We start from the raw sequence: 27371 nt of genomic DNA on the forward strand, positions 1-27371 counted from the left end.
TCTAACGAACTCCAGTAGAGTACATTTGCTAGAGAAGGAACTTATTGATTTACAACTTCAGTTAAAAATTTCGGATGAGAAAATTCTTAAAGAAAAATGGGAGTCTAGTAGACTAAAAAACTTCGAATACGGAAAAAGTGTGGAGCCCTCCTAGCCTGGAAAGCTAGAGAAGAGAGAACAAGAAATAATATTAAAGCCCTATTACAAAGGCAGACAGGAGACTTGATGGAAACAGACGCAGAGATTAGAGAAGAAGCTAGGTCTTTTATGAGAAGTCTTTATAGGGAAGACAAAGATCCTAAGGGGGAGGACTTAGAATCTTGGCTGGTAACAAAACATTTGCCGCAAATGTCTGAAACGGATAAAGTTTACTTGGAAAGTGAGATTACAGAAGGGGAAATTCTAGGTCAATTGAAGAAAATGAAACGAGGGAAAGCTGCAGGTTCAGATGGGTTGCCAGTGGAGATCTAGCTGGACAACAAAGATCAATTAATACCTTCACTAAGGGACCTCTTTAACTTATTATCAATTCATGGCTATTCCACACCTCCCTAATGGGCAGAAGCCATTATAACGCTCATACTAAAACCAAATAAAGACTCAAAAAGAATAGAGTCTTATAGACCCATTTCACTGCTAAACACTGATATGAAGATCTACTCCGGAATCTTAGCCACTAGACTATCGAAGGTCATAAAATCTATAATTCACCATGACCAGAGAGGCTTTATCCCAGGGAGACAGTTAAATGAATTAACATTTCAAGCAATAGGGGCCATAGACTATGCCAGCGCTAAAAATCTCCCGCTGGCCCTGATCGCCATAGACGCGGCTAAGGCCTTCGATCAGGTCAATTGGAAGTATCTATGGGCCACAATGGAGGCATTTGGGTTCCCTCTTATCTTTATAGAGGCGGTTAGATTACTATATCACAATCCAAAGGCAAAGGTTTTAGTCAACGGAATCTTATCTGAGTGGTTTGATATATCCCGAGGTACCAGGCAGGGCTGTCCTTTATCTCCCCTTTTGTTTGATATTTATATGGAGCCTTTTGTTTGTGGAATTAGAGAGGACAACATAATTCAACCATTTCAGCTCGGCAATTTGTCTTTGAAAGTGGCATTGTACGCAGATGACCTTCTTTTATATACCTCTGATCATTCAGTAGCAATACTGAGGTTGTTTCTTTTATCGGAAGAATTTGGGAAACTGTCAGGTTACCAGATAAATAAGGAGAAAACGGAAATTATGGGATGGAATAATAACACACATATATTGGGCGCAAAACAGAAAATGAGGTACCTGAGAATTTACTTAACCCAATCACTAAAAGGCATTACATCACTCAGCTGGCAAATGGTGGTTAAAGATATTAATAAAACTTTAATAAAATTGGGGAACCTGCCTTTGAATATATACGGTCGTGTCAACCTCATTAAAATGACGATTCTTCCAAAATTGACTTTTCTATTTAACTGTATCCCTTTATCTTTTTCGCCTAAAGACATTAATACTTTACAGGGTAAAATCGGATCTTTTATATGGGCCTGCAAGTCAACAAGAATTGCATGGAAGAAATTGAGAAGGGGATTAAAAATAGGAGGGTTAGCCCTCCCTGATCTAATGTTATACTGTCATGCATTTCATTTTAAAAATTTTAGGCTCCTTGCAAATAAGTTAGATGCATCATCACAGGGCCGCCTGTTTCAAGCTTTATTAAATGATTTACCCTACGACCATGATTTCTTTATATTTAAGTTCGGAGACCAGAAATTTTTCTAAAAAATTCGCCTCGAAATTTTACAGACTGCATTAAAAAATTGGGGGTTTATCAGGAAGACATTTGATATCCCTTACTATCACACACACACTCCAATATGGGATTCTCCTGGTACACCTCAATGCCTTCAGGATCAACTGTCACAACCTCTGAAAACAGCTGGGTTACAAAAATGGGGAGATCTCTGGGCAGATTCGGGCCTAGTGAATTGGAACTCTTTAGCACAACTTACTAAAGGCCAGTTGACTAGGTTCAAATACTATCAATTATCCGCCTGGTGGTCTAGTCAAAATATGCAAAGGGAGAAAGATACAGACATTCTTGATGCAATTGGCAGAGGGGGGAAATGGTTAAAAGAACTTTCATTTTGGTACAACTTGATGATTAAAGAAGAGGATAGTATTCTGTATTTGGAGGTGAAAAAATTATGGGGAAACTGTATATCTGATCCTCCTGAAGAAGTCAGCAAAGTATGGTTAGACTCCTTTTCTCTCTCACAGAGGCTAATTAAACCAGCCAATTTAAGACGCAATCACTTGTTTACGGCCTATAGAATCTATTGGACTCCGGCCAAATTGCACAAGATTACACGAAATAACTATTACTGTCCCCGATGTAACCATTGCGCAGCTGACGATATTCATATCTTTTTGGAATGTCCAGCTATTCAAGACTATTGGAAAGCGATAATGGATTTTTCGAGTGATGTACTTTCAACAACTATCTCTTGCTCTCGCAGACTTGTCTTCTTTGGTTTATTGAACGATTATAATATTAATAGTTTGGATACTCAGTTCATTTTTTATACAATAGTCACTGCAAGGAGACAAATTTGCATGGAGTGGAAGTAAGCGTCTCCTCCCAGATTTGCAGTATGCTTGAAGTACATAATGGAAGTATGTAAAATGGACTTGGTTGGTCGTAGCGAGAATACTGAGAATGTCTGGTCTAAATTGGTGGTCTGGATAAATAGGTGAGCGGTCCTGTGACTTATTGAACGATTATAATATTAATAGTTTGGATACTCAGTTCATTTTTTATACAATAGTCACTGCAAGGAGACAAATTTGCATGGAGTGGAAGTAAGCGTCTCCTCCCAGATTTGCAGTATGCTTGAAGTACATAATGGAAGTATGTAAAATGGACTTGGTTGGTCGTAGCGAGAATACTGAGAATGTCTGGTCTAAATTGGTGGTCTGGATAAATAGGTGAGCGGTCCTGTGATTATGCCAGAGGTTGTGTCGGTCCTGTCCTCCACCAGTCCTAGGGAGCCCAAAATAGGCCTGGAGGAGTAGGATAAGGAAAGCAGCCTACCTCTGGGACATCTCTGTCTGCTATGATACTGTCTCCAGGGCGGACTCGAAAATAACAGTATAAAAGGCAACAGTGAGACCCATCTAGAGCATAAGAATTCTGGTGGCATATATGAGGACAAAAAAGGAAAAAAAAAAAAAAAAAACAAGGGATAAACTGCGCTATATAAAACTACAAATTACAATTCTTTTATAGAAAGGAACAGACAAAAAAGTAGGGTGATGGATCAAAATGAAGACAGAATGACAACCTGATGCCTCTAATCTGACATACCTAATTTCCAGGACATTGCACGGTTAAGAAGGCTACAGCAAATTATATTTTGTGTCTTATTGGTTTACCAGCTGGGGTGCAGACCAAAAGCATTCCTTTCAGAACAGATACGCCTCCAGTAATTTACTGAGATTTATCAAATTATTTATTTATTTTTATTGTGATTGTATACATCAACAAACAACAAATACACTTCAGTACAGTGTAAATCAGCACCTCAGCCCACCCGTACCACACTTCATTGCTTTTGTCACATGTTCATATGCTGCCATATAGACTCCTCCGTTCTCTAGCACCAATTTAATCAGCGTTGTATTCACTTTCAGTGTCACTTTCCCATAGGTACTCGGTTAGCGGCCCTCAAATGCTTTTCGGCCTGGACATTTCCGGACGTTCTTCTGCATGTAAGGCCAGTGTCTCTTTACAGTATACCAAGGTCTTTACCCATTGTGCCAATATGGGAACAGATCTTCTTCCACAGTTAATTGCCACCCGTCTCTTGGCCATAAATAGCGTTATTGCAGTAAATTTGTGAAAGCCCCCCTTTATATTTGGGAGTAACCCTAGTAAGCAGATGTGTGGGCTGCATTGTATCCTGTTTCCAATCATTTTGTTGACACCTCTGCCCAGAAACAATTTATCTTGTCACCGTCCCATGCTAGGTGCGTTTTCTCTGCCACATCTTTGGCACTCATCACTGTCTCTTATACCATATTTGTACAAACTTGCAGGGATGTAATACACTTGCTGTATGTATTTAAAATGTATAATGCGGAGATTGCAATTGGAAGTTAGCAACTCAGTTTGACTATAGCATCCTGCCCAATCCTCCTCCGTAAGCTGGGGTTGCAGCTGTGTATTCCAACGCTCTAATGCCTGATTGGGTATGGTTAGTGTTAGAAATGGGATTTCCAGTTGGCTAAGGCTTGCGCCAAAGTCAGGCAGAAACCACCATTCCGACGTCAGGGCAAGGGAATTACACGCCAAAAATAACCCCTGCTCACCCTCTAGGCAACGTGGCGCGAGCAGTAAGGCTTATCCCGGAGGCTATGTAAGTTAAGTGTTTGCGCACGCACCCCCAGCAACAACACTCAAGGCCCACCACAAAGGAAACTCCACATAAGGTTATGTATAAAAATAGCCTTTGTATTACAACCAACACATTAGATAAAAACACTCACTTTACAATGTGCCAACAGGCACGGGCAGAATTTACAGGGGATATGTACAGGACAGGGCCACATGGAACACGGTCAGGAATATGCACTTTTAGGTTTAGAATACTTTTTGGAAATAGCACTTGGTACATAGAATAATAATCACTTTAGCACAAAATAGAAAATAGAGCACACAACCAGTAACTACTGGTAACAGGTAAGTACCACCTACGCAACCCTAACCATCTTAGGAATGTATCACGCAGGGAACCAGGACCTCACTAGCAACACCTGTAAATGTAAATGTACAGGAATTTATATAGCACAAATCACCAAGCGGTTTCTAAGCGCTTGCTTAGGGACCCGTCCTGGTATTCCCCTGTGAGATAACCCCGGCAGGGTATCCGCAAGGTGAAAGCCAGGCATCCCGCCGCGAGGGGCCGTTGTGTACTAGGAAGAACAACCACCTAAGTATCACCTAACGTTTAGGGGTATAGGCATAAGAACATTACACATGATGCATAGACACACATTCAGAGGTGCAGGTAAGAACAATTGCGCAGAAATCACATAGGCCACAACCTGTAACTGTCCCCAGGCCAACTGGCCTCTCTGGGGCTGAAACGCCCTGTGTCCCAATGTCAAGGGGGCCTAAACAGAGCAGCTGCCCACTAAGTGCTGGGCAGCTGTAGCAGCAATGGGGCCAACACGTTGGACACCTCGTGGGCTCGAAAGAATGCCCTGAGCCTCTTGTGGGCTCGAAATGCCTCAATCCCCCCTGAAGCCCTTGTTGGCTAACTCAAGAATGCCCCCGGCACGTTGGAGCCTAGGGGCTCGAGAGAAATGCTGCTTCGTGGGGGTCCCTCTCAGGGGACTCGGTAAACTAATGCCCTGGTGGAGCCTCGTGGATTTTCGCAGAAAATGCCCCCGCTTCGGTGGAGTCCCTCGTGGACTCGAAATAGCCAAAATGCCCCCAAGGCCCGGGGGAGCGGCCCGCTGCCAACCGGGGCCGCTCCAAGCGAGAAGAAACTGCCCCCGACGTCGGAGTACCTCTCGGTGGACTCGAGAACAACTGCGGCACTCACAAGCATCTCCGGGCTCGCCAAACAAATAAGCCGCCTTGAGCCTCTCGGGCTCGTCAACAAATATGCCGCCACGAGCCTCTGCGGCCCGAATTATTAATGCCCCTGAGCCTCCTCGGGCTTTAGAAGCAACTTGCCGCCTGGGTGGAGCCCCCCCTCTGGGGGATTCAAGAACAAAATATGCCCCCGGACGCTGGAGTCCCGCTCGGGGGACTTTGAGGCAGGAAATGCCCTGGGAGGAAGCCTGCACCACTGGGGTGGCGGGCACTGGCAATGTGCCCCGACGCCCCCCTCTCTCCCAAGGAGCACTCACTGAGGTTGCGGAGTCCTGCTGCCTCCGCTGTGCTGCGGCCGGACTCTGCTTCTCCCCGGAGCCCCACTCTTCTTCTCTCGGCGGCGGCTCCTACTGGCGACTCCCCCTGGACGAGTGCTTCAGGTTGCGAGGCCCCGCCGGCGGCTGGGCCAAACCCAGCGTGGTGGCCTCGTGACGTCACGCCAGCACGTCCGGGGAGTCCGGAGCCGGCGGCGGTGACTTCCTGGTCTACGAGGGGTCAGCTCCCTCGGAAATAGAGGAATAATGTGGGGTGGGCATCCGCTCGGACAATGGGCAAAAGTACAGGGGCACGAAGTCGCTGGCGGGTTGGGCACCTGCCAGGGGCGATAGGAGGCAGGAACACGGCAAGAGGCGGCGTGGGCAGCCGCCAAAGTGGAAATAAAGCGCTCTGAGCGCAAGGGGCAAATCCAGCGCTCCCAGACGCTGTAGGGCTCCAGAAAGTAAAAGTAAATCGCTTCTCATGCGCTGATGCCCCCAAAGTCTAGCAACAAGTCCTTCAGGGGGTGGGGGGGAACAGGCTGGGCCCAGGATCCAGCTCTCAGGGTCCTCCTAGGCAGGGAGGAAATCCCCAGTGGCGGTCCTCCTGGCGCCCAGCAGCAGCCCCCCCTCAGCTTGGATCAGGAAGAACATTTTGTAAGAGGTCACAGCCTCTTTTTATACAGTAAATCCCTTTGTCTCAGGGTGCAGGGAAAAACCAGTCGCAGCTGGTTTTGGAGCACTTTGTTTTCCTCAGCCACCCTTTCCTTTCACTGGCCAGGCTAGGGACATTAGACGCACCACAGGGGGTGGAGCCAGCATTGTGTGGGGAAAGCCCAGCCCTATTTAGGTCCCAGGTGTACTCCTCCCTTACATCACTCATGCTAATCTCAACACTCACCACCGGGGCAGACCCATCATGACTCATGGAGCCAGGCTCACCAGCCAGCTCCAGCCAATCACACGCCAAACATAAATTACACAGACATGCCAACTTCTAGAAGTGGCACTTCCACACTAGCCACAATCATGCCGCACACATCAACGCGCAGCATTTAATCACTTGAGCTTGCACTCCCCACGCATCAGGAACTAACATGGATACATACATTCCCCATGCATTCCTATGGGAGGGCAGGCCAACCTCACCACACGCACGCACTTTACCCTGGGACACAGTGGTAAAGTGCGCAGAAACCAAAAATCACTATCACCAGGTCACATACCAAAAGCAAAAAGTTCAGGGGTGAACCTGCCAGAAGGGCCAAGTCCAACAATTAGTTTCTGTTCTTGCACAGCTTTGTATGGCTTAGTGACCCTCCTAGAGCATGTGGGCACCGCCAACTGGGTTTGTAGTGCAGCCAGTGTTGGAGGTTCCTCTGGGAATGTCGGATATAGTTCCCTCAACGCCAGTCTGAGCCTGTGGTGTACAAAGATAAATAATGGTGTCTTGTTCTGTATGTATTGCATGTCACCTAGGAAGATGAACCGCCCCTTTGTGAACAGATCGGCCATCCTCACAAAACCTATCTGTTTCAGTGTATTTAGGGCACCTTGTTCCTGCAAAACCGAGATCGATGGGTGGTACTCGATCGGTAGTAGTGGGGCAAATAAAGGTAATTGCCCTGCTTTGTTCCCCAGCTTGTGCCACGCCTCCGTAATACACGGTATTGTGCCTATTTCTGTGCGTGGTATCTTCCTTCTCTGATGTAACGGCACATTCCGTAGCGGTATAGGGTGTGCATCTCCTTCCTCCCCCGCTAGATGCAGCGTATACATATGCAGGTTGTACCAGTAGTGTTCAAATTGCGCCCGGGCGCACCAATAGTACATATTGAGATCCGGAACCCCAAATCCTCCGCTTTTATATGACATAGACACGATTTCGAGCTTAACCCTTGGCTGCTTCCCGGCCCATATTAACCTATGCAGATGACATGGTATTTTTGTGAAAAGCATGCCTGGAAGGGATATTGGAATGTTTGTAAACAGGTACAGAAACCCTGGAAGTATTATTTTATAAGTGCTATCCTGTCTGCCAGCTATAGCGGCATTTTTATCCATCTTTCCACCCTGTTTTCCAGTGTGGTGAGTACTCTGCCATAGTTTTCCCGTATAACAAGCTCTGGGTCTCTATGCACCAATATTCCTAGGTATTTCAACGGTTGTGTTGACCAGTCTAGTGGGTATTAAAATGGTGTTTTGCATACCGTGAGCAGGATTGTAGTTGATGGCTCCCAATTTATACTGAGCCCTGAGAATCGACCGCTCAAACCTAACGTATTCCCGCAACACTTCTGCCAAGTATGTTCTGGTTCTTGCACGTAGAGCACCATATCATCCGCTTACAGGGATATGTTGAGTGTCTTAGACTGAAGCGTAACACAGAGTCTCGATGGAGTTGCCTTATTATACATGCCAGCGGTTTTATCATCATAAAGAACAATAACGGGGAGAGTAGGCACCCTTGTTCTGATGTGTACCCCTCTATCCGTACTCTTGCAACAGGAGCCTTATAACAGGGGTATCCACTGCAGAAATTCCCTGGGAAGTCCAATTCTTTGAAGTATCTGGAACATATACTCCCCATTCTATTGAATCAAATTCCTTAGCAGCATCTCGCATAACTGCGACTGCCTTGAGCTCCAGATTGAGCTGGTGAAACAGCCCAAACAGCGTGAAAATGTTGTGCGTGGTGGTCCTGGTTGCAATAAATCCCAATTGGTGCAGGAGCACCATCAAAGTCATGAGGGGTTGTAACCTAGTGGCCAGAACTCGAGCCAGGATTTTGGCATCTATATTAATAAGAGAAAGCAGCCTGTACGAGTCGCAACTCGTGAGTTTATCTTGCTTGAGCAGGGTTATTATTATGGCTTCGCGTAATGTTGCTGGGAAAATACCCATTTCATATGCTTCCCTATACATCTCTAACATGTGCGGAATTAGCAGGTCTGCATATGTTTTGAAAAACTCACTACTTAGTCCATCTGGCCCGGGTGCCTTACCATTTGGTAGTGCTTGTATCACCTCTGCAGTTCTGTTTTCTCTATGGGTTGGCTGAGCTATTCCCTCTGGCCGTCAGACAGCCATGGGAGTGCTATGTTAGACTAGAAGTTTTCCAGCTCTTTAGGCTGGACATGCTTGCGTGATGCATATAGTATCTCGTAAAAACTTTTACATTTCATCATTATTCCCTTTGGGTCATAGTGACTGTTCCCTTCCTTGTCAGTAATCTGCGTGATGGGGTGGTAACTTTTATTAATTGCTATTTTGGATACTATATTATGTCCCGGCCTTCCTCCTTCTCTGTATGCTTTCGCTGCATGCCTATTTGTCAGGTGTCTCACTTCAGTTTGAGCCAGATCATTGTATTCTGTTATGTGCTCTCTGATATCCTCTAAGGAGGCCTGACTCTGGTGTGTGTCGTATTCCTGCTCTAAATAGGCTAGGGTCTGTTCTGTGCGCTGCATTTGTGCTCGAATATCTTTCAGTATGCCTGCGTTTGTGGTGATGCATATCCCCCTGATAGTGACCTTGAATGCCTCCCATAGTGTAGAGGTCTCAACAACCGAACCCTTATTGCTTGTGAAATAGTTTGTTATTGCTTCCCCAGTCTTATCTTTAAATATCGGATCCAGCAAAGCCTCTGCTTTGAAACGCCATGTGTTCTCAGAATGCTTTCAGGGATCTGCAAATTGATCCTGACCGGATTGTGGTATGAGAGCATCCTTGTTAAGCATTCCGCTCTCTCCAGCTGTCACCAGCCAGTAATCCAGCTGGGACTAGGATCCATTAGCCATGGAGGCGTGTGTTCCTTCCAAGCGGTCTGGACGTCGAATCCTTCAGGGATCTAGCAACCCCTTCTCTTCCATCCACTCTCTGATGGCTCTCGCCGCCCTAGGGATTTGCCCCCTACGTTGGCTTAATTTGTCCTTAATGGGATCTTATTGTGTGTTCAGATCAGCCCCCCATAGTATCTCTAATTGTGGCAGCGAGCGCAACGTGTTGAATATACCTACATAGAAAGCTGGGTCACCTACATTTGGCCCGTACATGTTAACCAGCATACTTAATTTCCCATGCAGACTACCTTGCAGTATAACATATCGACCTGCCTCCTTCGTGATGGATTGTGTTTCCTTAAACGGTGTTCTCTTTCTCACCAGCGTCTGCACTCCCCTCGCATATGCGGAATACAAGGAGACTAATCTGGCCCCAGCCCAAATCGTGCCCACCCTGGTCTCTGTGGGCTTCTTTAGATGTGTTTCCTGCAAGAACGCTACTTGCACACCATGCCTGGAGAGATAGGCTAGAACCTGCCGTATTTTCTTAGGGTTGTTCAGCCCCCTAACTTTCCACGTCATGCATGCTAGTTTGATGTTACCTGCTTTGCTAGCTAATGTCGTCTTAACAGTGGATTAGTTTCAGAGTGGTACATGCCACTTCGTTCTCGTGCCTTGTATGTATCTTTAGTGTACTACAGTGATGTTAACATAGAACTCGTTCCCCCCAACCCCTGCCCCATTCCCACTACAGCATTTCAATCATGCTACAGCCACTTCCCTGTTAACCCCTCCCCTTATAACTAATTGTGGAACAATAGCAAAGTACTTAACAGTCCCTTGAGTGCTCCTGCTTGGAGGGCTGCCAGGAGCTCATACACCCTCCGGACTTGGATGGGGGCCAGGTGTTCAGATGGTCCGCTCTCTGCTGTCTGCAACGTGATAAACAGTTCCAGTTCTGTATATTTACCATCTCCTGCATGCGTCTCCGGCATGGGTTTGCCCAGTTTTTTATTGGTCTATGTCCTCTTCGTCCTGCGTGCGTGAGTTAACCTTCTTTTCATGATGGACCTTAGGAACTCCTGTGCAGCTTTCGGGGTTGTGCTTATCATCTGCTTCTCAGCGTGTTCAGGCAGGACACAGCATAGCGTATGGTATCCCTACTTTCTGCAGCTGCCTTTTGATAGTCTGAAATTCCCGCCACGCAGTCTGCACTGTTGCGGTGAAATCTGGGTACAAAGCAACTGGATATCCTTGATAGTTTACCTCCCGTTTCTCTCGTGCGAGACGTAGTATTGTATCCCGATCACAGTAATTGAGGATTTACACTATTATGGGCCTTGGTGTTTCCCCAGGTGGGGATTTCACCATCAAGGACCTGTGCGCTTGCTCAACCACCATTATGGGGGGAAGTTCTGCTGCATAGCCTGTAGAGTCAGTTCTAATGCTGTAGCCCCTTGCGCTTCTGGTTCAGGGTCCAATTCCCTTTGCTCATCTTGCACTGTTTTGGAGGTTCTCTTTGCTTCAAACGTGAGGCATAGCTGGTTCTTGTCTGTTTTCCCCATAGTGCCAACCCTTTGTATCCCTGGGTCTTCTGCTGGCAGCTTTCCTTTGTCCACCAGTGCACCTTGCCGCACCAGACCGCCTCAGTTATGCAACATGTCAGCAGAGCACAGGCCTGATCTCTGCCTGCTGCCTTTTAGCTTGCGCTTGTACACTTCGCTCACCGGGGACCAGGCCTTCGCTTGTCAATACCCCCGCAGTGTGCTGCTGTTCTGTTGCAGTAATCCAAGCACCCCAATCACTGCCGGGCACTCACAAGACCGCAAGCTCGCTGCTTACTTCCCCGGTATCGTGGTGAGAACTCGTGGACTTCCTGCCATCTTCGTGTGGGCGCCTCTCCACCAGTCTGCAAGGCTGGTGTTCTTCAGGCTGCAGGGCGAGCGGCAACCACCGCCATTATTAAATTGCACTTTGCCCCGCTGTGCTGCTAATTGGCGCGAGATGCACTTTCAGGCCCGCGCGCTTCTCTTCTTGGCCAGTTCGGGCCACGTTTCTTCTGGCATCCGACGGCCTCCGCCACTCTCCGCTTGTGCCCTTTGCAGCAGCGGGTCTCTCCGTGGCCTTTTTGGTAGGCCCGACTTACGGGGCAGCCCATCCTTTGTCAGTGTCGCACCACCGCGACCGCTGCTGCTCGGTGTCTGGTAGAGGCTCCCAGCCCCCCTTGCTTTCGGAGTTCCACCTGTGTGAATGCCAACCTGCTCTCGCCTTTTGCTCAGGGGAATCGTGCTCCTTGTTTGCGGCCTTCAGCCCCAGTTCACCGTAGCTCTTTCTCCGCGTGTTTACCTGCTGGTGCTGCCGTTGCGCTTTCCAGTGCCGGGGAGTCCAAAATCGTCAGTATCGCGGAGTCACTCCACTTTCATAGTTGCTCTAGTACTGCATTTCCACATTTTTACAGTGGGATTGGCGGATTGTTTGCGGATTGTTTCACCTGGCCGTCAGAGCACCACTAATGTGCGGCCATTTTGCCTCGGGCTCTCTAGCGCCCCAGATTTATCAAATAATTGTTGACCCATACTTATAAAGGAAGCAAGCACTAGAAGAAGAACCCTGAACATGGTAATGATGTACCAAATTTATGTCACTGAATGTACACAGAGCTAGTTTTGTTCGGCTGATCATTTGCATCCTGTGACCCAAGTGGCAATCACAAATTAGCGAGGTAGAGTGGTACTTCACCATGAATGCCCTTGTTCACAAGGCATACAGTCTTAAACATCATGCTTTCTTTGACTGGTAGCCAATAATGAATCTGTTATGCAGTAGTGGTGTGATCAGTATGCTCTAGACGAGAGATGAAGTGGGTTGCATAGTTTTGCATTATTTTTAGAATAGATGTAATTATTGCAGGACAGTCTCATACTCAATCCTAGAGATCATCACAGCAATTACCAGAGCAATGGCAGAAACAATAGAGACATGATTACTCAAAGAGAAGTTACATAGAGGAATCTGTTTTGTTATGTTATTCACTTGTGGAGCCATTGACATATTGTCATCAAGTATGGCACTCAAGTTGTGGATATTTCTAGAGGTTGCTAGGTCGGGTTTAGGGTTGGAGGCCAGCCATTAGGAAACAGACTAAGGTTGCATCCTTCTAAAAATAATTCCATCACAAGGAGACATTACACCCGAGTATGCCTGCCATATGTCTTGTAAGGGTATATGTTCTCATTTAGCATGTAAAATCATTGGTACTTTGAATCCCTGATTCCTGGTATAAACCATAGTCCTTGTTATGAATAACCTTATCAAACACACAAAAAATGATGAAAGGTTGGCTTGCAATTTGTATAACTAATGGCAATTGCTAAGAGTAGCATTACAACCATTTTCCCACCATGCCACTACAGTTTGCACTCTGCCAAATGCAAATAAGTCTTGAACTTGCTCCAATAGGAACAGTCTTTCCCGAAACTCCTTTTGTGTTTCATATCACGCTCTAACGGCCATGGGTATGCACAGAAGTGGGTCCCATGCTTACTGTGACACTGGAGCTAAGCTACACCCTTGAAGATGAAGATCCCCAATCAAGGAGAAACCAGTCTTGGGATTATTTGTGTTCCGGGTCAGGGAGAACCTGGCTTGGCTGTTCGGGGTGGACTGTTTCTATTGGGACAAGGTCAAGACTAATTTGCATATGGATTGGTCCAAACTGGGGTGGCATAGCGGAGAAAAGAAAGATGGGCTGGAATGCTACCCTGAACGATTAACTTTGGTTAGACTTGTTGCAAGCATTCTCCCATCATCGTTTGTATGTTTCATGAATAATCTTATACCTTTGTTTCATGAATAATCGTATACCTTGCCTATTAGGAGGTAATAACAGGAATGCTATGAAGTGGGCTTGTGGGATATTATGCATATATACATTTTTAAAGCCGGTAATATATTTTGACCTATAAGTTTATCCCTGCAAAGTAACCTAATGTTTGGCTTGTCATTGATTCCATCTCCCAGTTTTCCAATATCAAAACAAATCAAAGCAAAGAAGATTGTGTATCATTTTCATAAACATTTTGTGGAAATAAACCACTTTTTGTCCACACTGATTAATGTTCGTCTAAATATGAAATTATATTGTGTTACTTTATTGCCACACAATTTACGATAACCGTCATTCATGCTTCAAATCTATTTGTTTATATTTTTTCCTCAAATTCAGCACTCTGCTGTCATTTTATTTTTTTGTGAACAGATTTTATTGGTTTTTGTACGTTCAGCACTACAAACATTACTATGTTCTTGGGTAGTTCGGATCCGGAGCTATTATACTGCACATGAATAAAACCAAATCATGGTAATGACACAATCTTAACACTTAACCTGCCACTGTCCCCTCCACCTTCTTCCTATGAGTCAGTACTACTGAGCATGACCGGGCATAATTCTTGGGGTGCACGAAACCTACCTCCATTATACACAAGAAAGGCTGAGGTAGTCATAGGTAGACCTTTCTTCTCCGTGTTCATTTAGAAGTTCACATGTCAAACCCAGTGAGTGGGGAATTTCATCTATCAGACGACTCTCATTGGGACCCTGTGGGCGACCTCGCGGGCCTGTCTGGTTTGGGATTGGATAGACTATCCACCCTAGCTCTCCAGGCCCGGGCCACATCTATGTTTCCTACCCCCTTCTAGCTTCTCTCAACAATATTTGTCCCTCACACACTGCCCCCTTCCTCATTTCCCTCCTCCAAATGTGTCAGAGGGTATCCCCCAGTGCCTTCCAATTCCATGCAATCTTACGTTAAGCGAGGATAACTGGCAGTTCTTGGAATTTGCATGTAACTTTAGTCTTAGACATGCAGGGGACCCATTCTAATATACAGTGACCTGGGGTGTGTGGGACCTCTCTATTGATAGTCTCCTCGATCGCAAGCAAGACTCCTTCCCAGAATGCTTGCAGCACAGGGCATGCCCAAAACATATGAAGTACGTGTGTTCTCCCTTCCCCGCACCTCGGACCGGCTGCATTGGCTATGTGATAGTGTAGCTTTTCCAATGGATGTTGTTGATCTGTGCGCAGTGCTCTGTACACGCAAGAGAGTGCATTTATGGTGCCTGCAGAAAGAGCCATATAACAGCAGCTCTGCTACGATGGGGGTTCAGTAGTCTCTGTTAACCTTGGGCATAGTTTGCGAAGTAGCGATAGGCGTAGCTACGCGAAGTGCAATACGCGAGCTACGGGTAGGTACGCGAACTGTGCAAAATGCTGTTCGCACTGATTGCACAGTGCCGGATGCTTGTGCGCACTGTGCAATCAGGGCAAACCGCATCTTGCACAGTGCAAGCGGTCGTTTTCTGCCATTCGAGTAGATTTCTACTCGAGCGGCAGCTTTCTCAACGCGGACTGGTAGTTTCTCGTCGCGAGCATACGCGACCACTCGCAATGAGAAACCTGCCCTACACGCGTTGAGAAACTCGCCGGGAGGTTTATTTTCCATGCTCGCAATCGGCAACGTGATGTTGCTGATCGCGAACGAGGAAAAAGTCTAGCCGGATGTAATTTTGCTCGCTCACGGTCGCCAACTTGACATTGAGGACCGCGAGCAAGCAAAAAATTACCGCTACGCGTGTTTGCACTGAGCTACGTGCAATTCGCGTAGTGCAAAGAAGCGCAAACTTCGCAAACTACGCTAGCGTAGTACTTCGCCCAGGGTTAGTCTCCGTATGCCTTCGGTTGCGTAGTGCTGTCATGAGTGCTTATTGTAATAAAGAATGTTCACAAGGTAAATCGAACTCCGAACAGAATTTCTCAAATGGTAGCAATTTAGTATCCCTCTAAAGATCCCCCATCTTCGTCGCCCAGGCCTCAATCTAAAGGTCAAGTTCCCGCCAGTTACCTCCATGCAGGAGTACCCTCAGCATTCTTAAAGGCAAGTTAAGGGAATAGCGGATCTTAACCCACATTTTCTGTAACCCTCATTGTCAGCACTGAGCCTGCACTTTGAATTCTCGTGAGTCATCCCTAGCTGGTCTGCGCACCCTGAGGTACACCCGTAGGAGATCAAGCAATGAGGGTATGAGCGGGTCTGGGGTCCTGTCTGGATTTCGTCTCTGTGCTATCCCCCGGAACATTCAGCACTCGGCTGTGATTTTGCCATTTTTTAAATGTTTTATGCTGTGGAATAGATAGGCTATATTTTGAAAAGTTCTTGTGTTGCTGCTGAACAGCCGCTGTATTGCTTGGGTAGGATTTTGTGCCTGACTGAGCGAATTATATCAGCTAATTGCTTTTGAGGCAGGTTAAAGAAGCTGCTTGGAATATTGCACTTTAATTTTATTTCTATTTTTATTTCATTTTTATTTTCGCTTTTTTAAAGTCATCTTTTCCCATTCAATTACCACTTCTCTGTGTGTAATGATATCACTTTTTAAGCAGTCTGGGATTTCTCCACATTTATTGGGAAAGTTGTTATGCATGTACTGAAAATGTTGGACACGGGCTTCAGCAACTGTGCCATTTCATGAAACAGAAACCTGGGGTCAGACTTAATACCAAGCCTGAACCCCATTAACCCAAATATGACAAGGAGGAAAATGGAGACTACTGACAGGAAACCTTAAGGCATTGTAGAGGTTGATTACTCGAGACAAGCCCCGCCTCCACCATCTGTGTGCTCCCATATGGTGAATGTTGAGGTATGTAAGTTAGTTAAAGAACTCTCTTGAGGAATATTCAAAATATGTATACTAGGAGACCATCTTGGACATACTTTGAAAGGTGAAGTACAAAGCTCAGCAAAGTACATTCTCCAACTTCAAAATACAGGTTTATGTACAAGTTTATGGTGGCGCCTTTTCTGGTAGTCTGTCTGTCTAAGGGGGTTCTAAGTAGTAATCCCTTCAACCCATTATACAATTGATGTTTTTATTATTATACTTTATTTGTGCTTAAGCCCTCTATATATACTGCACTCAGTGAGTAAGTAGTCGCATGTGTTCACGTGTCTTTAAAAAATGCATTGCCACTAGTTGCTGATCATCTATTAGTTTAAAACTAAAGCAATGGCCAGTAGAACCATAATCTTAGTGTATCAGCCAGACCTAACCTCAAGGACGTAGTTGTTGCAAGAGTCCATATTGAAACAATGCAATGGTAAGGGGGTCTTTCAGTTTGAAGAAAGCTTGTTTGCACAACAGACACAAATCTTCTTGTTCATCTTCATCACACATTTAGACTCCTGTGTGAACTGCCAATTCACTAACCTGCTAAATTCACTCAGGAAATGTCACCCAGTCCCCTTTTTAACAAAATCTGCAACTTGTGATCTTTATTGTTTTACAATTTGTCCATTAAGCCACATAACCTTTATTAAGATTCTATCATTTATTTTATACGGTCAGGTCTAAGACTTGAAAATAAATCCACCCATGATGATTTTTAGGTTCTGCAGCCTTTGCTTATTACTGAGTAAAGTTTAGCACATTGAGCCAATCTTAAACAGCATGAGTGAAGGTAGGACGGTAGAGTGTGGAGAGTCGTTGCATTACAATCCCCCTGTTTTGTGGCTCTTTGGAGTGCAGCAGTAATTTGACTTTCCAGCAGTTGTGGATCCCACAGGATGTTGCACAAAGGATCACAAAGGCCAGCTGATGATTTTCTAGCATCACCTGCCTTTGACAAGGCAAGACATTGCTTCTAAGACTGCCTTTATAAGATGATAAAGTAAATGACTGTGATATGGATGGTTAATGACATCCATGCCTGTTAAACAGGCATGTTATTGTTTATTCAAGTGGTTACGTTTATCAATTACTTGCATGCTATACCTTTTTTTTAAATGTTATATTAACTATATGACATCATGGGTGAATGATTGCTTGCATCAGTTTCACTGTGAATAATCAATGTCATACCTTTCTGGATAATATCGTACGTGGATGACTTCTAGATGAAAGGTTAACTATAACCATGTCAGTAATTTATTTACAATTGTGAGCATTTTTGTTAGCCTTCTTGTTCTTTTGGGTACCAGTTGATTGTTTCCTACTTCATTTTTTCAGTCACATTTTTTTAAGATTCTCATTTGTCGTGCTTACATTGATGAGTGAATGTTTTTTGCATGTTTTGCAGAGTAGGTTTTTAGGAAAATAATGTCCTCTGAAAATGTAATCTGTAGTGTCTTGTAAAGAAAGAAATGCTGGAACTCTTTTGGTCCCACTGTACACCATCAGCTTGTGACATAAGCGTTTGAGGGATGAGATGAAGATAGCCTTAGAATGTTGAGTTCTGACTTGCAAGCAGCCGAATAAAGACGTGTACAACTACTCTCCGTATGTGGCTTGGTTGTTGTTGTGCATGGGGGCTGGCAAGACGTTATAACTGGCAATGAGATAGGGGATATGAAACCCATACACTGAAAGCGCTCTTCCAGACAGTTTGCAATGGCCCAGCAAACTGCACATGCATGCCACAAGTGCCGCAGTGGATTTTGCACTTCCACTGCAGCACTTGTGGCATTCATGTGCAATTGTTGCACTGAGACTCCACCAATGTGAAAACGATTGAAGATAAAGAGGCAACATTGAAAGTCTACTTGTCGATGGCCAGGATCTGAATGAAACAACCACAAATAAAAGGTACTGCTCCATTACGCAAATTAATGCCATACTCTAAAGGTGGATGCAAACATGTTACAAAAGCAGCGCACAACAATAGTTCAGTACAGATTAAATTGCAATGCATGTGCTACAAAGCAGAGATCAACCAAATGGTTTTAAAGAAACATTTAAGCACAATGGCGACAAAATATTATAACGTTATCTGTTTTAATGGACTAGTAGTATATAAAGTTCATCCACTTGCTGAAACAACCAACGACTCATCATGCATCAACGTGCTGCAGAGTGGCCCCACAAAGAGGGTCGGGTTGTGCCTGAGGCCAGATTTCCTGCAATTGGACAAATATGCATTGGCTGCGGTAAAGCAACCCATTTTGTCAAAACTTGCAAGGTGAAGAGAAAAGTAAATGCGTCACAGCATGAAGACAAAATAGCTGACCGAACGCTACCTCAGCGACGTTCGACGCACTCCGACAAGGCCAAGTATTCACACCAACTGAGGCAGATCGACACCAAAAGAAGCTGATCGTCATCTAAATCATTGACAAAGAGTTCCTCATTATCAGTTTCTAGTGAAAGTGACAATGTCGAGGTTTACTTCAGAAAGGCATGCACATGTGGGACTAGTTGGATATGACAAAAAATTCAAAGTGAAGAAAAATCGACATGAAAAGGGACCACAAACATTCAAACATTGTCCGAAGATCAGACTCAAGATAAATGGGTGTTCAATAACATTCATAATTAATAATGTTGCATCGATAAATATTATGCATGAGGAGAAGTATCAAGAGCTAGCTCCGTTATCTCAACTTACAAAGTCCAAGACTAAAGTATACACATGGGCCACCTCAACACCCTTAAAGAGTCATGGTTTGTTTGTAGCTACGATAAAACGTAAGAAAACTCTTATACAAGTATTCATGTGCTTCAAGGAACAGCCTCAAGTGCCTGTTTGCTGAGTTTTAACACTGCTATTGATATGAGACTGATATCAGTGAACTACAATATGAACGTGCATCATGAAATTGTAAGTTAATTTCCTTAATTATTTCAAAGGTTAGGAAAACTCAAAACAATGAAAGTAAAGTTACATATAAATTTGTATTTTCGTTCTGCTGTACAAAGACACAGATAAATTGCATTTCACTTGCAAGAGGCTGTTGAAAAGGAACTTAATTGACTGTTAAACATGACATCGTTGAACGCTTCACTGGTCCAACGTCATGGGCTTATCCCATTGCAGTAGTACCTAAAGTGATGTAGCTGTACGCATACACATTGACATGTGTTAGGCCATCAAGGCGACTGAGCAAGAGAGACATCAAGGTCCACACATTGCTGATATGATACCTCAACCTAATGGGTCGAAGTTCTTCTCTTGACTCGACATAAATAAAGGATATCAACAACTGGAGCTTGAAGAATAATTCAGGTACATTACAACCTTTTCTAAGCATATTGGACTGTTTTTCTATTGCGTTTTGGAGTATCCTCTGCTGCAGAACTTTTCAAAGATTCCATTCGATGTATCATACAGCTTGTAGTTAATGCGTTTAACTATAGTGATAACATATTCATTTTCTGAGCCATCCAGGGCCGCACAATGCTGGTATGATAACTCAAATGAGTGGTGCAAAGTTCTCTCAACTTAAATAAAGGATATCACTAATTGGAACTTGAAAAAAAAGCCAGGTACATTACAACCGTTTCTAAGCATATTGATCTGTTTTGCTACAGGCGATTGAGGTTTAATGTATCCTCTTCTGCAGAACTTTTCCAAGAAGGACACTGGGTCCCATGTTCACTAAGCCACTGGATTCAAGCTAGACTGGCTGATGAGGGATGTTGTTCTGAAAATGGTCGCAGGATGCTTGTTTTTGGTCCAGGGAGGACCTGGCTTGGCAGATCGGGCTTGACGGTTCCCATGAGGGGCAGGGTCAAGACGGATTTGCTTATGACTGGGTCCAAACTGGGGTGGCATGGTGAGCAAAAGAACGATGGATTAAACCCAGATTCTTATGACTGGGGGTGAATGTTGGCATTGTTCATCTGTCTGTCGATCATTTGTTCCTTTTGCTGAGACACATTGTGGCATAGGAGAGCAAAAGCCTATCACAAACAGAACATGCTTATTCACAACCTGAGAAAGAAAGTTTGGCAATGGTCTGGGCTTGTCAATATTTCCATGTGTTCTTGTATGGAAATATATCAAAAGGTAGGGGAAAGTGATGGATCTAGTTTTGATCCAATTGGGCTCAAATTACCATTCACGGAAGATTGGGAATGGGAGGTCCAGCCACAGTCAAGGCCCCAGAGACAGTAAATAACAAAACCACTGAGCTGTTCCTAAAGGGGAGAGTAGGAGGAGAGAACGGTCACGGGGATGGCAGGGATAGTGCTCAGTGGAGGACTACACTGGGTATCCAATTTGTTGGTTATAATGGCCTCACACACCCTTGTGAGTGTCATGCTTCATCATCGGCAGTGCTCCTCGTTGGGCAGGCGGTGCAAAGTCCAACGGGCTCACCTAAAAGAGGGACTCTTTAGTGGAGATCTTTTATCCAACTGCCTATGGGTGAAGTGTGGGTGAGGGGCCAGGAGAGAATGGATAGTGTGGGTGAGGATAAAATGTGGCACAAGGTACCGGAGAACAATTTATTCTGGTGGTCCTCTGCCGCAAGTAAAAACAGAAGGTAGTCTGTGATCGCTGGAACTTAGGTTTCCAAGTCACGATACAAGACTAATGTGCAATTAGTGTGGTCAACATGTTTCTCGCCTTAGTACATTGACTGCGATTCTTCAGGACCTAATAAATAACTACTATCACAAAAACATGACCTATCAAAGTATCAGTTTATAATAAAGTTCATCTGTTGTACTACCTGAATGGCACTGCTCTTGCCTAGGGAAAGACAAAGGAGATCGTTACCACAGGTAAGTGACAACAAGTGACCCTTTCGTGACCGTGAGAACACAGTGCTGGAGTGAACAAGGTGACATACTAGTGAAAATGTGTGACCAGTATGCAGTTTATAAAATCACATATTAAAAACATATATAGCAGCAGCATTCTAGAACCCAAATGCAAACCCATGGGCACGGGTAAACTCACCTAATGCTTAGAGTGTGTAGGTGTCAACAGTACCCGGTAAGTCTGACATCAAGGGGGAAACCATAGTGGTTTAAGGCTGTAGAAGGAACAATTAGATTGGATCTGTTAGAGAAAGACTCAAATATCGAGTGGTTTAAGTAGTCGCCTGCTGTACGGTTTTAGAAGAGACCTCATGTCCAGCAATTGAGCGGTGGGATTGATTGTATGAGTTAGAAAAATGTGGCTTATCTAGGGAATCAAAACATAGTACGCAATCATCGCCACCACCAGAATAAATTGTTCTCCGGTACCTTGTGCCACATTTTATCCTCACCCACACTATCCATTCTCTCCTGGCCCCTCACCCACACTTCACCCATAGGCAGTTGGATAAAAGATCTCCGCTAAAGAGCCCCTCTTTGAGGTGAGCCCGTTGGACATTGCACCGCCTGCCCAACGAGGAGCACTGCCGAGGATGAAGCATGACACTCGCAAGGGTGTGTGAGGCCATTATATCCAACAAACTGGATAACCAGGGTAGTCCTCCACTGAGCACTATCCCTGCCATCCCCGTGACCGTTCTCTCCTCCTACTATCCCCTTTAGGAACAGCTCAGTCGTTTTGTTATTTCTTGTATGGAAAGCCTTTCACAGTAGTGACTGATCATCAAGCTCTGTTGATGAGATTTGGCTATCCCAAAGCCAAACTGTCTCCTCAAACTGGACATTGGGGTTTGAGGTTGCAAGAATATAACTATACAAGTCTCCATTGTCCAGGGAAAGATCAGAATCCTGCTAATTATTTTTCAAGAATGCCATTACAGTATCCTGGTACCGCATCCAAGACAACGGAGGCTTACATCAATTTTATTGTGAAATCAAGAACACCAGATGTCATGTCTTTAGAACAAATTGTCACTGCCAGGATCCAAGATGGTGATGTGTTAAAGTTAAAAGACATTATTGATCCTCACTCGTGGGAGCAGCGCTCTAGACCTCTCAACACTGACAGTATCTGAAGTTCAAAAATGTAAGAGAAGTTTTTCCAGTGACTCCAGAAGGCCTAATTCTGCAAGGTGCATGAAATGTGATTTTCAAGAGTTTACGACAATACTTGATCGACTTTGCCCATGAGGGACATCGAGAAATAGTTTCCACCATGAGTACTTTTCATGACCGAGTTTGATTTTCATATCTCGACGAGTCAGAAAAGAGTTCAAGACTTGCCATGTATGCAACTCTCTTTCATCTCAAGTCATTCAGCACCCTTTGAATGTGGGAGAAAATTGCTATTGATTTCTTTGGTCCTCTTGAGAATGGACATCATCTTCTAGTGATTGTTGATGAATACTCCCGTTTTCCATTGGTAGTAGACCTTTCATCCACTACCTATGAAAAATGTATTCAAAAGTTAGATGGCATCTTTGGGACATGGGGTGTACTTGCAATCTTGAAGTCTGACAATGGCCAACCTTTTAATAATCAAAAATTCAGAGACTTTCTAAATATCCAATATAAAGCATCAAAAAAAGCTCTTCTGTTTGGCCTCAGGCCAATAATCTGGCGGAACATTTCAAGAGCACTCTAAAGAAAGCTGTTCAGCGTGCTGCATTGGAAAAGCTCGACCTGAAAGATGTTTTGAACACTACTCTTCAAGCTTATCATTCGACCCCTCACTCATCAACAGGAAAAAGCACTGCAACTCTCATGTTTGGAAGAGCCATGGTGACCAAGCTGCCCCAATGTACCAACCTCAGAACCAAGAATGAGGGAGACATTCATACTATGAACTTTGGTCTCAAACAGAAGATGAAAATATATGCCAACAGGACGACGGCATGTAAAAGATGTCGTTTTTACAAGAGGAGATCGAGTGCTTGTCAGACAACACAGAAAAAGAAAGTCTGATGCTCCTTTTGAGGCTGAACTATTTATACTCACTAATACCACATGGTAACTGCCCAGTGACCTGGGAAGTGCCTTATGAGAGACTCCTCTCACTTTTGGCATGTGGCACATCACATTCCAAACATCGATGTCAATGTAGACACTGAGTTCAGACAGATTGTTGATGACTCTGTATCTGCTGATGACTCCACCTCACCTGTGCGGATCACCAACACTTCGACTGCCAGTTCCCGATCAGGACGTGTGATTCAGGTGCCACAACGATTAATTGAAGAATTATAATGAGGAACAACCTTTACAACAAAACCCTATCAATGCAGTATCATTAAAACGCAGGTTTTAGAACGAAAGTTGTTACAACGACTTTCGCTGGAGGGCGCTCTAGGACAGGGAATAGTTTAATTTACTATCCAACACCTTCCCTACTATCCACGGGGACTGGAGTTGGAATAGTAAATTAAACTATTCACTATCCAGCGCCCCCCAACGCAAGTCGTTGTAACGACTTGCGTTGAATAATTGCCTGTATATCTACAATCGTGTGTGTTTATGTATTTGTGTATTTATTCATCTATTCTGTTATTTAACTATTTTAAAAAGTTATAACTTTTTTTTAACAAAGCAGGAGATGTAGTATCTTGTAAATAAAGAAACACAGGAACTCTTTTGGTTCCCACTGTACACGGTAGGCCTGTGATGTAAGCGTTGAAGGGATGAGTTGAAGCCAAACTTTGAATTCTGACTTACACCCAGCCGAATAAAGTTGTGTTCAACTACTCTCTGTGTGTGGCTTGATTATTGGTGAGTACCGGGGCTGGTGGGATGCTACATCATCTACCTAATGTTTTAGAGAAATAGCTGTTATATAAAACTAATCATTCAAAGAGAGAGATACGATTACACTTCACTTGGAAATTTAAGTAACTATTAACTAAGAAAGCTAGGTAACAGATTATTTACAGATAGTCACACGATTTTTTCGGTGAATGGCAAAGTACATCACAACTTCTGCAAAAAAGTTATTAGATCACTATGAGTGGCTACATCACTGTGAATGGATATGTTTTAACCTGATAGTGTTAGTGCAGCATTACTTAAATCACTTCCTTTAAAAGAGATTATTTGTGCATGAGACGTTACTGTGTGAATAATTAATTATACGGTTGTTTACATCCTTGTCTTGTCAGTTCAGCAACCATTAACATACGTTATAAGTTGACCTGCTCAGCAATTGGATGATACTAAACGGACTGCTTTGATATATGATTGTTTGCTTTCTGGTAGGCAACTAATTGGCATAAACACAGTCCACAGGACACTTAGTAATATCCCTTTCTTCTCCTGTCCAGGTTGCTCCCACTATCAAGGAGAGGATGGTGAGAAAGGGATCCATGATGGTGGGCTATCAGCCCAATGGTGATAACGTCAATTTCTTCCGCCAGATTGTGATTAACCCGGAGCTGACAGAGAATGACATGATCTTCTTCCTTGACGAGATTGAGCGTCTGGGAGTCGACCTGTAACTGCTTCTCCCTCATCAGTCACTCCTTACTTTTTTTTTGGGGGGGGGCACCTGCAGCCTCGTCAAAGAAAATCTAACTACCTCACTGTCTCCTATAACCTAGCCACGATCTGGAACACGCTCCCCCTCACAATCAGATCAGAGCCTAAACTTCTTACCTTCCGAAAGCTCCTCAAAACCTGGCTTTTTAATGAACCGATATAAATTCTAGCGTACTCCGCCTTAGCCCATCCTCTGTAGCGCTGGGACGCCCTGTGGTAGCCATCGCGCTTTATAAATTATCTTTTCATTTCATTTCATTTCATTTTATTCATTTCACTGTGACCCTCAACAGTTAACAGCCTTTGCCAAGAGGTGAGGTCAGAAAAGTAATTTCCTACATGGAGCTATATGAAGGTTCCCTTCTTCATGGGCACTTGTAACTATGCTTTAAAGAGCACAGGAATTCCTCCAGATCTGATCAATTAACATGTCTAGTCAGATTCTTTGTAAATTAGCAAACCTGAAGAAGGATCTGCGAAAGTCTTCCTCTGTTTTGGAAACCGTCTGTAAAACTTACTTTTTCAGTTTTTGATTGGCTGAAACCAGTTTCCACTATCATACAAAACACATGACACTGTAATACACAGTGTCTTCATTCGCCAACAAAATTAGTGTTGTAGTACATCAATCTCCCTAATAGCCTCTTTGATACAACATCTACATGAACAATGTGATATAAATTATAAGTAGGTAGAAAGCAAATTTCAGGTGGATGCTTCCAAGACAGTGCTTTTGGGGAGATTAATCATATGTAATTCTCACTTCACAAATGTCTTCTTTTACATGAAAAACGTTTAGACTTGCCTTGGTCAAGTTCACAGGTGGGTAAAACGTAATTATGCCTAAATAAAACTATATGAAAGTTTTGATTATTGGCCACAAGCCTTAAGAAACTCAAATTCTCAGGATCGAAAACTTCAGGTGAGCCTTGCACATTGGTTTATAAATTAAAAGAATCATCATTGCCAACGAAACACCTTCTCATTCAGATCCACCGTGTGATAAAACAGGTTAACTTCAGTTAAAGTGGCCATGGAGTGTTTAGGCAATCCAGCTTAACATAAAGGCTGCAATACCTTCAAAGCAAGTATTTTTTACCTTCCACATGAAGCCCAGGGAATCTTAACCATCCCCACGGATTTGCTCTATCTGCTTCTACATACACTACAAGCCTATTCTCTGCCTTATTATAGTCCAAGGACATTGCAAACAGAGAACTCCTCAGTACTGAAACCACCGTCTCAATTACGGGATGGGCTGTGGAGTAATCCCAAGAAGCGCATGGTCAACTCTACTTATATATCCATCTCCTGATGATTGGCACATGCTGGTGCTTTATATCCTTTAATTCAAATTCAGTGCGGTTACATGAAAGACCTAAAGGTCCACATTAAATGTGAGTCTTTGGAAATGTAGGGTATCATTTTAAGTATAACCCTGTGTGTGATACAGACAAATGCCCATGAACTTTGTAACGTCTTTATTGAAGTTCGCAACTCATGGTTGGCTTTATCATCACAATATGTAAAGAACAAACATATGAGTAAAGTAATGTTCTATCTCTGAAGAATCATGCATGTTCTTTCTTAGATTGACTAAAAATGTTTAGTACCAAGTGGCTCAAGGAGTGCTGGTTCTATGTCAGTGCTTTACATTTAGAATCGTTTTAGGAATTTGTTTATGTGAACTTCTTGAAATGCTGTCAAGGACCCACCCAGGTCTTCTGCTTCTAAATTAGGCACCCGTACAACAGAGTTGTTTTGGTTTGACTTACACCTTTTTCAATACGATCTATACTGGATTTCTTTCTTGAGGTTGCCTGTTAGTCTTCATCCATAGAAGAAGTTGCTTCATTCCACCTATAACCGATCTGAATGGTTACTCCTACCGTGATCGGTCAGCGCCGGGACGCCCCTTAACTGGGACAGCTGCGCGCTTCAACAAATTTTAACATAACATAACATGTAAGATTCGAACAGCTCTTTAACAGCCAGCTAGCAGCCCACAGTCGACTGTCAAGTGCTTATTTTAAGACAAGGTTCAAGCCATAAGGACTTTTGATTTCTTCAGTCAGGTCATACAGCAAAGAGGTGAAATTCTTAAATTGAGACCTCTACCCTACTCCTGGCTCCTTCTGTTTGGCCATCTTCTATTATGTCTTTTCATTAGCAGTGATGTCCTGGTTGTATTTCTTTGCAAATTACATTAAAAGTGCCTCATGTTTGCTTACGTTGTGAAAAGAACCATTTTTTTTAAAGTTCGTTTATTACGTTTTTTCAGGAAATACATAAACACAAACAAAACTCAGTGAAAGGAGATGTCAAAATTCTAGCATGTTCCCATTACACAGATCACAACAAATGTTTAGGGGGCAGGGAAAGATGGGCAATGACATACTGACATGACCATAAGGAGGTGGGGGAGGGGGAGAGATGGAGGGGGCAGAAACGCCACTGATAAATGGAATATATCACATAAGGT

General features: G+C 44.0%; 1 protein-coding gene across 2 annotated transcripts in view; it reads left to right on the top strand.

Moving 5' to 3' along the window:
* CSAD (cysteine sulfinic acid decarboxylase) overlaps positions 1-27119 on the top strand; it is a 251253-nt gene extending 224134 nt beyond the window's left edge. For both annotated transcript variants that reach the window (XM_078687372.1, XM_078687381.1), the window contains one exon: positions 24676-27119. In XM_078687372.1, the coding sequence (XP_078543498.1) occupies positions 24676-24849 (174 nt within the window). In that variant the 3' untranslated portion in view covers positions 24850-27119. The remainder of the gene's footprint in view (positions 1-24675) is intronic.
* The last annotated feature ends 252 nt before the right edge of the window (positions 27120-27371 follow it).

The sequence above is a fragment of the Lissotriton helveticus genome, chromosome 1_1 (assembly GCF_964261635.1).
Source record: "Lissotriton helveticus chromosome 1_1, aLisHel1.1, whole genome shotgun sequence".
NCBI classification, from domain to species: domain Eukaryota; kingdom Metazoa; phylum Chordata; class Amphibia; order Caudata; family Salamandridae; genus Lissotriton; species Lissotriton helveticus.